This window comes from Myodes glareolus, chromosome 11, assembly GCF_982192425.1.
Source record: "Myodes glareolus chromosome 11, mMyoGla1.1, whole genome shotgun sequence".
Lineage (NCBI taxonomy): Eukaryota > Metazoa > Chordata > Mammalia > Rodentia > Cricetidae > Myodes > Myodes glareolus.
The window spans coordinates 55,847,854-55,860,419 of NC_142036.1; the positions used below are offsets into that span (position 1 = coordinate 55,847,854).

General features: G+C 46.4%; 1 protein-coding gene across 1 annotated transcript in view; it reads left to right on the forward strand.

Annotated features, from left to right (window-relative positions):
- The window catches only part of Pygl (glycogen phosphorylase L), a 35,333-nt gene that overhangs the window by 5,355 nt on the left and 17,412 nt on the right, over nucleotides 1-12,566 (forward strand). The window contains exons 3-5 of the mRNA XM_085697568.2: nucleotides 1,909-1,987; nucleotides 4,770-4,873; nucleotides 11,153-11,284. Coding sequence (XP_085553694.1) covers nucleotides 1,909-1,987; nucleotides 4,770-4,873; nucleotides 11,153-11,284 — 315 coding nt within the window. The remainder of the gene's footprint in view (nucleotides 1-1,908; nucleotides 1,988-4,769; nucleotides 4,874-11,152; nucleotides 11,285-12,566) is intronic.

Here is a 12,566-nt window from a genome sequence, read left to right on the forward strand (position 1 = left end):
ACAAGTTGGAGAACTGAGGCCTGGGTGCAGTGGCACACACCTTTAAACCCAGCACTGGGGAGGCAGGAGCAGGTGGATCTCTGAGTTCAAGGCCAGCCTGGTCTACAGGGTGGAGGGAAAAGGAAATGAGAAAATGGGTTACCAGACGTGAGGATTTTGTTTTGCAATCAAAGGCTTGGGTAGTTTTTCTGAAACAAATCATATTTTTAAAATGAAACTTGTAAAAGTCTTCATTGTGAGAATTGCAAGCCTGATGTAGATCAGGCCGCAGTCTGCCTTTTAAGAAATGATCCAAGTTAGATGGTTATTCATATATCAGACAACGTAAAGACAGAAATGTTTGAAAATCCGCTGTCCTGTTTCTCTCTGGCCTAATGAGATGGAAACACACTTCCTCTTAAGGAGTCCTAACTTGCTCGTTTGTTTATAAGGACACATTCCAGCCCTTCCTCCAGGTGTCTGTCTGCCAAAAACAAGAAGTCCTTCACCTTTCTGATGAGACTAGATGGAGAAGCATGTATTTACAAATGACAGGGCTGGGATGGTGCATAGTGTGGCCTGCTACTTATTGCTCTGGGCTAGCAACCTTCGTGTTGGTTAGGTAGAGTACTTCCTGCCAAAAAAACCACAGCAGCTCTCCACCACTTCCCTTTCTTTCCCTCATACTAGAAAAACATTGCATACCTTCCTTGGAGTGGCGAGTACGCATGACCTGCATCTGTGTGGTCAAGGTTCAGAGCTTCTTGGTTTTCCACTTTGTAACTTTTCAAGATCGTGAGTGCTGGTTAGCATGGAGCATGGGCTGCATAAGGACCGAGGAATCCCTGGTTACGGGGAGCAAATTCAAAAGCCCCTTCCCCGTGAAATGATGCAGAGCCGTGTTTGAGTTCCTGTGAGATCTGATTATCAACACTTACACAAGGAAGTGACATGGTAGAAGGGTGGGGTCCTGAGAAGAGGCCCAGAGAAAATGTGGGCATCACTTTAGGCAGTTCCTTCTTATGCACATACTTTCAATATTGAAATTAATTTCCCACGAAAAGCTATCCAAGATAAAGGCGCTTGCATCGAAGCCCTGTGACCCGAGTTCAAACCCTGAGATCCATACGGCGGAAGCATAGCGCTGACTCGCAGGTTGCCCTCTGTCCTACACAAGCACAGGAGGAGAGGAAGGGGAGAAGAGGTGGGTTTTTTAACTGTCTAATTTGAGGTGGGGTATGTGACCTTCAGATAAGGTCACAGCTGTTTCAGGGTAGATTACCCTTCAGTGAGGTCAGGTGAGATTACCACAGGAAGCAGGAAGCAGGCCACTGGGTTTATGAGAACATCAGTTCCCTCATAAAATAAGTAATCGACAGCGTACAGTCTGCTGCAGGACCCTGAGGGGACCCAGTGCTAGTGGCTTCAGAACTGGGATCCCAGCACTTTGGAGAAGGGAGCTAGCAACTGTCCCCAAGTGGAGGCAGGTGGCTGTTCCCACTGACTCTCATATTTTTTTAAGTAATAATAGCATATGATACATCTACCCCAAACTAATACTGGTGCTTTGTTTATACGATATCATTTGACTCACAACCCTAAATTAAGTAGGTACCTTCATCTTCCACATTTTACAAGGGAGATGTAGCAGTCTCTATCTAAGGGCCAATATTAAGGAAGTGGTGTGGTCCGCAGAGGACATCGAGGATGATGCTTCTCCATTCCTGGCTAGTCCATCTTGAACCACTGGCACCAGCAGTTGCCAGCTTCATCAGTTAACAAGCAGTGCCAAAACATGCCTCAAACAAACCGCAGCCTGATCAAGCATACAGATCATCCTGATGTCTGGCCAGTGCTTTTGGAAGTGGCTGTTGTCCCTGGAATGGCCTGTGTGTATCTGTGTCCGATATGGTTCTCCTTTCTCCTCAGCTTGGATTGGACATGGAGGAGTTAGAAGAAATTGAAGAAGACGCTGGGCTCGGCAATGGTGGTCTGGGGAGGCTTGCCGGTAAGCACAGCAGGAATGGGCTGTTCCATCTAGGCGACCTGTCCTTCTCGGGCGCCATACACAATCATGTTTGGAAGAGCCAGCTGGCTCCTTAGAAGAAGGAGACAGCATGGCCCCTCTGTAGGTTTGTTCTTGAATATCCCCTGTGGGCTGATCAACCCCACAGAGAGAAGAAAGCTTGAAAAAAAGGGGGGGATGTTGCTTAAAGCCTGGTCAGGCATTGCTTAAACCCCAGAGCTAACCAGATCCTTCCTGTTCACTCAAGGGTTTCCAAAGTCGCCCGTTTACTTCACTGCAGTTTGTTCACAGGGCTGGTCAGTTGCCATAAATTCTAAGACTTACCTTGCACGCTACAGTTTGCTGTTTCGATTGGCTGGCAGGCAGTGATGTCGTTAATATACCGCCTTTCGTATGCATGCAGACTGAGTTCTTTGCTGTACTTCAGGAATGACTTTTCTGCAAACAGAGAAGAAAATGTTTACAATATAACACTAGTTCCGCTCCCTGCAACAAAATATGCATCAGTTTAAGGAAGGAGGGTTGAGTTTTGCTCAGAGTTGCAAGGAACAGTGGGGAAGTCATGGAAATAGGCGCTTGAGACAGCTGGTCGCAGGCATCTGCATCAGGAAGCAGAGGGGATTAAATGTCCATGCTCAGACAGCTTTCTCCTGTTTCTACAGTCCAGGGCCCCAGACCATGGAAGGGTGTCCCTCTTGCCGCTGCCACATTGGGAGTGGGTCTCCCCACCTCAGTTAATTCATGTAATCCCACACAGGCTTACCCAGAGATTTGTCGCTTGAGCTATTCTAGATCCTGATTGACCTCATATTAAACATCACATTCTGTAACCAAGCATTTCTGCGCCTCTGGAGAGTTTCTCCAAAGCAAACACCCAATGCAACATGTGGGCAAGAAGGCAGGCGAACCAACAGGAAAGCTTTGCTACAGTGTTACTTCTAAAACACCATTAAAAGCCGCCCACCCATACAGACATACTTGCCTAGTTGATGAACTTGCCTGCGTGAATCACCATCACCATGTTCAAAGCAGGTTCCATTAAAACCCGTGCAGAGTGGTGCCGTTTCTATTCTTACAAGATTACACCTTCTTTGAGTTATGTATATAGAGAAACATGGGACAGTTTGTATTCAAATACTAAGTTTAGCTTAAATGTTAAATGTGCCTAATGACGTCCAGAGAGGAGCCTGGGCTTAAAGGAGGCAATCAAAGGGGATTCATTTTCTCGAGACCTTTCAGTGTTACTGGCAGTGTGCTTTAGTGTGGCCGCTAGTGATAAAACATAGAAAAGTGCTTCAGGTGGGCTGCTTGCCATCGTCCTGTGAAGTCACTCATCTGAGGATTTCCCAGGCTTGCCTGGGCCGTAGGGAGGGTGGCAGCCCTAGTGGAAAGCCTATCTGAGAATAGGAATTGGTCTGCTTTTATGTGAAACACAAGCTCTTCGACATTGGCTAGCACCGTTCACTCTGCTCTGCTCTGGACTTGCCATTAATGGCCTTGCTCCTCCGCTGTTTGGGCAGGCCAGAGACTAGAGCAACAAGTGAGCCCGAGTCATTCTCAGATACTTAAGTCTCTTCCCTGACTGTGAAAGTCGGAACCCCACCTGCTCAGGCTCTAAGGACGAACTCGTCGGGACCTAGGGAATGCCAGGACAGCCACAGGTCAGACAAAGCAGGGACTGGTCACGTGAGGCTAACTCTAGGTTTAGCACTTTGTGTCTATAGCTCTGTCTTACAGCTAGGCTAGGAACCCAACACAGACCCTTACAGTTTGAGTGACAACTCAGATCGAATTCCTGCTGTAGGTTTCCTCATTCCTGGCAGCTCAAATTCCCAAGAGGGACAGTCAGATTAACGTAACCCTTTGGATTGCGTCCAGGTGCTAGGTAGATCCTTCTCTTCCTACTACCGATGGGCTCTTCTAGTTCAGATGCTCTGTCATTAGCTAACAGAAAATCTAATAAGAAAATCATTGCATCAGCAATGGCATTGCGATCACAGAACAAGAAAGAGCCCCAGACATTAGGCCTGATTAAGTCCGAACTCTGTTATACCAGTACTCTGGGGCTCTATAGTTCTCCCCCACTCCTTCCGTCCCCTCCTCTCACAAAGCAAATGACAAAAACAGCAAGGAAAATCTTGCACTGAAGCCCCCTACCCTCAGAGAATTCCTAGTACTCTGGTGGATTGGATGCCCTTGCTGCCGAGGCTACTGGCTGTCACCGATGAAGGAAACAGAATTACTATAAATGGTTAAAAGGCTTAGATCAGGAAAGTGGGATCCACTTCCTGGTTGATATAATCCACTTGCTGGTGCATGCAATCACAAGTGTCCCAAGAGCAATGGAATTCCATCAGTCAGCTGGGTGCTATGACAGAACAGGTCTCACATACATTTCTGTGTCTTGGGGATACAGTTCAGCAGGCAGCCACAAAGACAACTTCCTTTAGAAGAGCAGCTACGGGTGACAACAGTCAACCTACCCACTGTAGGTGGCCCCTGTATTTGTTCTGAAACAATGATCATATGTGCACAATGGCTATTCAAGATGGTAAGGAAGGATGTCTTAAGACATTTTTACATTTTCCAACTTCTCTATGGTATTAACTCTGTAATTAGAAAAGGTTATTTAAAAACCCAGTAAGTTTCGTGTGGTGATCCCTTTGCTCAAATGCAAATGTCTCCTGATAGAAGACTGTTGTTTGGCCTCCGTGTTTTTGATGCTAAGCCTTCTGATTATTTTTGTCCATGTGGTCAAATTCAGCCTGTTTCCTGGACTCCATGGCAACCCTGGGACTCGCAGCCTACGGATATGGCATCCGCTATGAATACGGCATCTTCAACCAGAAGATCCGGGATGGATGGCAGGTATGCAGACCGTCTCTTGCCGTGCTGTCTCCTGAGCCTTCAGAGGCTCTTTCTTTGTGTTCTGGCCAGTGTGCAGCGTACCTTTCCCAGAGCACTCGACTGATTTCTCTGGTATCCGGCTGACGGCAGTGGACACTGTCAGCTCCCCGCTCTGGATAAGTCGCAGGAGCTGAGAGCCCATCGGTGTCATTCACCTCCAGGTCCCTGACACCCGGCACAGAGCCTGGCTCTCACCAGCTGGTTCATGGCCCATTTCCTAACCTCCTTAGCTCTCAACTGTGCAGTCTAGAAAACAAGAGCAGTAGCGGTGTATGTGTCTCTTGTGTGATAGTGAATACTCTTCAGGGCTGGAGAGATGGCTCAGTGGTTAAGGATACCAGCTGCCCTTCCGGAGGACCTGGGTTCAATTCCCAGCACCCATAGTGCAGCTCACAATCATGTGTGACCTCCAGTCCCAGGGGCCCTGACACGCTCACACAGAGTATACACAGGCAAAACACCAGTGCAGTTAAATAGTAAATAAATAAATCTTTAAAAAACGAAAAATGTAATCTTCAACAGATTACCCATGAGGCTCCGCCTACAGTGAATACTCGATGAGTTGGGGTGACTGCCATCGTTCCTGGGAGTAGGGTAGGGTCTTGGGCTTTGCTGTATTGAGAGTGAGACCTCACCAGGGATCTCTGAAAATACTTACCACAGAGCCCTGACTGTGGATGGCTTTCGTGTGCAGCATTCCATCTTGAAGGTTACAGAAACAAAGAGGAAGACTTGTGGGCGAGAGCTATGATCTCATCAGCAGGCCTCCCAGGGAGGAAGCGCATTGCCAGTTTGCAGCAAAGTAGGGTTTCCCCAGCTGATCAGCAGGGGTCAGTCAGTGTTCTTGTGTACACGAGACTCTTACCCTCCTGGGAATGGCTGTATAAGATCACACAAGCAAAATAACTTTTTATACAATAATATTAGATAATCTATTGATTGCTAATAAACTTGACACATATTTAATACTCTGTTCTACATAAACGTGGACAAACCCATCCAGACGACTGTAGTTACACCTTTTTAGATCTCAGCTATTGGTTTCTTTCATCTCTGATAGCTTTTTGAGTCTTTGGCCAAGGCCACTGTGGAATTTCCCCTGATCTTAAGTATGGACTGCACCCTCTCCCTCTCTGTGTTTTATATACACACTATTGATAAAAATGTATAAACTGCATTTCCAAGAAGTTGAACTCCGTCAGCTTTGCTTCATGTAGTGGTCCAACAGCCCAGAGCAGTGGTTGGGCGGGGATGTGTAAGGAGATGAAGCCGACGTAGGAGAGGTAAGTAAGGTTGGGGGCCCGAGGTCTGCTTTCCTCTTGCCCAGTATCTAGCCACGAAGGAAGGAAGGAACTAAAAAAGATTTGGTGTGAATGTCGAGTGAAAAACAAACTTTCCGAAGGAAATGGCTGGGAACAGAGTCTGGAAGATGTTAAGCTATAAGCAAAATTCCAAATTTTGCTAAAGACAAGTGTTGGGTATTTCTCCCTAGCTCTAAGTAAATAAAAACTGTGAAGCAACATGAACCAGAAGGACTCAGACAGTGATTCCTAATTGAGATCTAATTTCACTCCTCATAGAAAGCACGCCATGAAGATTGTATTGCCCCTGTCCAAGCCTCGGTCTTTTTATCTTCGGGGTGGAGATGCCGACTTCCCAGAGTTCCTATGAGAACCTGCAGAGTGGGCACACAAACGGGCTCTTGGGAGAAGGAGAGTAACTCCACAAAGTGTGGAGCTCTCTGAGCAAACGTTAATATAACCATGGCTACCGCATGCTTGAGTGCTTTTACTAAAGCGGAAGGTCATTTATGTTGCTTGGGCAGAAAAGGGATCGAGTATTATATGACCGGACTGACTACAACTGTCCAGGAGAGAAAATGTTTTAGGAAGGAAAATACATCAGGAGCAGGAGACATGGCTCCGTGGCTAAGATTAATGCGCTTAATGATCTTGCAGAGGAGCCAGGTTCTGTTCTCGTGGAAGTTTACAGTAGGCACCTGTAGCTTTAGTTCTGAGGGATCTCACTTCTCCTGGCCTCCACAGACTCCCGTGGCATCCATGAATCACACAGAAACATAAATTTAATGAATAAATAAGTCTTTCTTTTCTAAAAAAGGAAAGAACCTAAACCAACGCTTCAACATGATTGATCTTGTTGGGATTTCAGGGATGTTTGTTGTCCTCCGTTTGGTCTTCCGTGTGCCTCATATGCCATAGGAAATGTGTGCTTTCTGCATATCAAATGCCGTAGAAATGAAAGCGCGCATTTCCTTTCCCAGCAAAGTAGCTACAGTCCTCGCTGTGCGCTGAGCTTAGCAGGGACTTATCCATGTGGCCAGCATTTCCACACCACCTCACCGGATGACTCCCGTATCCCTGCTCTGCCCGGGAAGTAGACTGTGTGGGTCTCATTGTTGTCCATCCCGTTTAAGACTTTATTTTCTTAGGTTTTTGTTTTGCTTTGGGTTGGTTTGGTTTTGGTTTTTTGAGACAGGGTTTCTCTGTGTAGCCTTGGTTGGCCTGGAACTCGCTCTATAGACCAGGATGGCCTCAGACTCACAGATCTACTGGTCTCTGCACCCCACCCAAGTGCTGGGATTAAAGGCATGTGCCAGCACCACCCAGCCATTTCTTAGTTTTTAAACTACTTTTGTATGAAAGATTCTAAAGACACTCAAGAAATAAATCTGAAATTCCTGAAATACATTTCCCCCTTCAATTTTATTCATATTCCTATAGATCAAGGAGGTATATATGTTTATAGCATTCTAAATTTTAAGAAGAGCATCTGGGGCTATAGATGTAGCGTCAGTGGTAGAGGGCTCACCTATCATACGTGAAGCCCTGGGTTTGACAACCCCCCCCCCCCCCCCGCTACTTCCAGCATGGACTAAACAGGATTGTGTCAGTGCACATTTACAATACCAACACTAGGGAGGTGGAAGCCAGAGGACCAGAGATCATCCTCTACTACTTACTAAGTTAAAGGCTAGCCTGCACTACCTGAGACCCCGTCCAGAGATGGGAGTTGGGAGGGGGAGCAGAGATAGAGAGGGGAGTAGGAGAGAGAGGGAGAGAAAAAGGGACCAATAGCTCCTGCTAATTCCAAAGTTAGCCCCGTTAGACACCATCGCTTCTTTAATTATGTCTTACAAGCAGAATCAGAGGACATACAGTTGTACTCTCCAGCTACGTTATTTCTCAAGATGGGATCGTAAAGGGCAAATGTAAAATATGTCACATCATAAAACGAAACCATTTCCGTGAAAAAAAAAAATGCCAGGAAGTCTGCAGTCCTTCAGATTATGCTATGGTCTCGTTCCTGCATCCTGCTCCCCTGTATCCCAGCTCTGCTGCTCCCTGTTCCCCTGCACCCTGCTCCCCTGCTTCCCTGCTCCCTGAACCCTGCTCCCCTGCACCCCAGCTCCTCTCTCCTGTACAGCAGATACTGAACGGTACCGATGAGAAGTCACCAGCTGGGAAGATTTTTTAAAGACTGATGGACTTTTAGCTTTTGGGTCTGTTCAAAGAACATTTGCAGAAAAATGTGTTGATTGAACTGAGGAAAATAATTATGTGGTTAATATTCTGGACTTGCCACAAATTCTCATGGGAACCCTGAAACCTGATCATGAGAGTCCCTCATGAAAGCACTCGACTGTTGGGAGGAAGAGGAGAATGCCATTAAACAGTGTCTCCTAGAATGATAGCAAAGGTGCCCTCAGGAAGAACTGACTTAGTCTCCGCTTAAAACCTGTGCCGAGCCTTGGCAGTCAGTCTTCTGGTTTCCGCTGCCTTGCGAGCCTCTAGTCATTCTTACTGAATTACCAAGACTCCCCAGAACTGTCTTTCAGTTATGTGTGCTCTCAATAAGCAAAGACTCTCTTGACATTTATTCAAGAGTTCATCCTCTGTGCCCCACATTTGAGGCAGAAAGTGTTTCTTGGAACCCTGTCGCCAGTGTGGTGCCAGAGCTGACCTCTACTTCGCGGCTGGCTCCACTTGATTCCACTGGGTCATCCCTCCGGGGAGATGCCCAGGCTCGAAGCCAGCTAGTTTCACTCTCAGGAGCCACAGTGGCTGTGAATCAGCACCCCCAGTCTCCTCCCAGAGCCTCTGGGATGGTCCTGAAACCTACTTGGATGCAAGAATCAAAGAAAACTCATCTCCCACCCGCTCCGCGGGTTCATATACCTCAGCAATTAGTGCTCCCAGAGATCCCTGTGGCTACAGGAGACTCTAATTGGCAGGAAGAAATGGAAGTCAGGATGAGTTTTGCCCTTCCCACAGCACCTGTGGCTCCTCCTTGGGTCTGCAGTGATGAGCCTGTGGCTGTGAAATCCCTACCTTTCAGTCCACCTTAGAAACCATCCTGAGAAAGTTGGAAGTGCTGTTCACTGATTCCTTTCTGATTCAGCAAGGGACTTGGACTGAAATCAGCAAACAAACATGGCTCCTTACAAAAAGTGTTAGCCACGGGAAACAAAAAACAGCCATTTTGGGGCAGAGCATATGAAGCCAATAGGCAAAGGCGTGGTCAGCTGACTAGTCACAAGAGCAAAGGCCACTCAGAATGGGAGTAGGGAAGGAATGGGTATGAGGTGCCATCCTGTCCCCTAGGCATTTCTGCTTCTTGAGGACAAAGGAGCCTGTGGCGGAGACACTTTTCTCAGCAGAAACATGGCTTCCGTTCTCCCAAGCTCATGACTTTCTATAGGAAAGTCCTCGTTGCCACGTCTTCCCCTTGCTGTCCGTCCCTTCTGTGGTATTCAACAATAGCACCAGTGCAGAAAGGGGAATACTCCGTTCACACTGACCAGGCTCTCCAGTTACCCACCCATCTGCCTATTCATTTATTCTGTGTCTATATCTGTGTGCAGTGTGCATGTGGAGGCCAGAGGTTGACATGTTTTCCTGCATACCTTTCGACCTTATTTTTTGCTCTTGTTTGTTGGATTTTTATTTTTGTTTTTGAGACAAGCTTTCTCTATGTAGTTCTTGCTATCCTGGAACTCACTCCATAGACCAGGCTGGCTTTGAACTCACAGAGATCCACCTGCCTCTGTCCCAAGTACTGGGATTAAAGGCGTGTGCCGCCATTGACCAGTTTGATCTTATTTTTTGAAACAGGGTCTCAGTGAACCTGGAGCTCAGTGATTTGGCTAGTTTGGCTAAATAGCCAATCCTGGATCCATTGTCTCCACACCCTCTTCTCAGTGCTAGGGTTACAGGTGCGCACCCCATGTGTCTGTCTTACAAGTGGGTGCTAGGGATCCTAACTAACCAAGGCTCTCAAACTTGCCCAGCAAGCACTCTGCCTGCAAGCTTCTTATCAGCTGAAAAATTCCACAAATGCATAGTGTGCACTTAGTTAATTAATTAATTAATTAATCAATTAAACTACACCCCCTCGGTACAGTGGTGTTATTGTTTTATTCTTCTTGATTGTTACACAAACCAAAATTAGTTTGATGTCCTGAACATCCTAAATAGGAAATCTGGTTTTCTTTCTTTCTTTCTTTCTTTCTTTCTTTCTTTCTTTCTTTCTTTCTTTCTTTGGAACAGTTTGTTGTAGATAACGTAAATACTGTTGAAGTTGGAATTGTCAATAAAATTAATTCCTTACTTTTTAGTATAGGGCATCTTCAAATCATAATGCATAGTTTGTTACCAAGTCAAAGTTCCATAAGGATTAAGGTGAGCAGCGAAGACCATGAAATTCTCTCTGCCTGTAATGAAATGAGCTTTATTAAGAGAGTGGTGTCTAAGGAGCATTTCCTAGCTCATTCTGTGCATTCCAGGCACCAGAATCTTGACTGAAAGCTTCATGTTGGACCATGTGGTCCAGAAGCTCAATGGCTAGCCTTTCTAGAGGACATCCCCAGATGTGAAGTCATGGCTCTGAATCACAAAACTGAAGTCTGTCTTGTGCTATCATCTTCCTTCTATTTGACCTTGAGTTGTCGTATTTCCTTGTCTCTGAAAAGATGGAAATCATGGCTCCCTCCTTTAGCATTGCTGTGAGCATTAGTATGAAACACGTCATTGTTGGTGAGCACTGTCATTGTCTTAGGATGTGAACAGCAGCAAAGGTGAAATGAGGTAGGAAGACCTAGAGGACTTCCTTTCCAAAGCAGCACTCTTGAGCTTCTGTCAAAGCTATCTGGTGTTGTGCTATACGTGATGGGCTGGGACAATGTCTCCTGAACAGTGAACTCTAAGCCGTGTCCATTTCTAGGTAGAAGAGGCAGATGACTGGCTCCGACATGGGAACCCTTGGGAGAAGGCGCGCCCCGAATTCATGCTGCCCGTGCATTTCTATGGAAGAGTAGAGCACACCGAGACTGGGACCAAGTGGGTCGACACCCAGGTAATCCAGTGTTCTCGTGACAAGCATTACAGCACAGGGGACATTGCACTGAGCAGCGTGTAGCGCTACACGGTATCAATAATGAAGTATCGATCAGGCACAGTGGCGCATGCCATTAGCCTAGCGTTCGGGAGGCAGTGGCGGGTGGATCTCTGTGAGTTTGAGGCCAGCCTGAACTACGCAGAGTTCCAGCCAGGGCTATGTTCCAACCACTGCCCCTACAATAAAGAAAGAAAAAGAGTCGTGTCTTGTGTGTCAAATAGCAGGGTGAAGTTGTGTAAATAAACACGCCAGTCCACTTTGTGCTGCCCGTTCCTCTGGGAGATAAGGGCCCTGAGGACAGGAGCGAAGTGCCTTGTCATGGTTAACTGATTGACAGGATCATTTTGCAATCAGCTTGATCAGATATTAATCAACTTGGTAGTACTTAACTGATAGCTCCCTGGATGTTTAGTTCTCTGGTTTTATAAACATTGTTGATACCAAAGTAGAGCCATTTCAAAGCTTCTGCTCAGCCCATCACTAGTACATTTTAGTACAATAGTCTTCAAAGATGATCGCGGCTTCAGCCCACTGCACAGTCCGTGTACAGTGCCGGGATCTGTGATCCGTGATCACTTCTGAAAAAGTGACGTTGCTGTTTCTTCAAGGGCATGTCCGCTGGAATGAGTCTTTGTCTCACCATTCGATCTGCGTACGGCCCAGTCGGCAGATTATAACTAGTCCTTTGGCATCTATGATTCTCTGTCATTGTATTTTCTGTGGATGACCCTACTCCCTATTGGGCCGCCTTGCCCAGTCAGCACAGCCTCTCTTGATATATTTGCTGAATAAAAGAGGTCTCGGGCTGGCGCTTATCTTAGTCATTCTTCAGAACCAACGAAATAATGCCCTTATTTGTAAAATGTCTCAGCATGCTTCAGCATGCCTGACTTACAGCTGCTTTCTTTTTTAAACTACTGGTTTATTTTACTAATCCTTAGAGAGATATTCAAAGCTCAGAAAAATAAGACTTAAAATGTTCCCATCCGAATGTGAACTTACGTGGCACACCACGTGACAGGTGAGGAGCGAACCAGGGAAATGATGTAGGGTGTGGCTCAGTACTTTGCCTTAAAGGTAAGTTCCTGCTTTATTTTGTTTTCCATGTCTGGCCACAGTCACAGTTGCACTTGGTCACAATGCTGCCGTGTGAACTATAAGCAGACCAGGTAATCCACTTTAAGAAATGGCACACTTGTTTGGTATTAAACTAGTATGTGGCATAGAGTTTGGTGCCTGC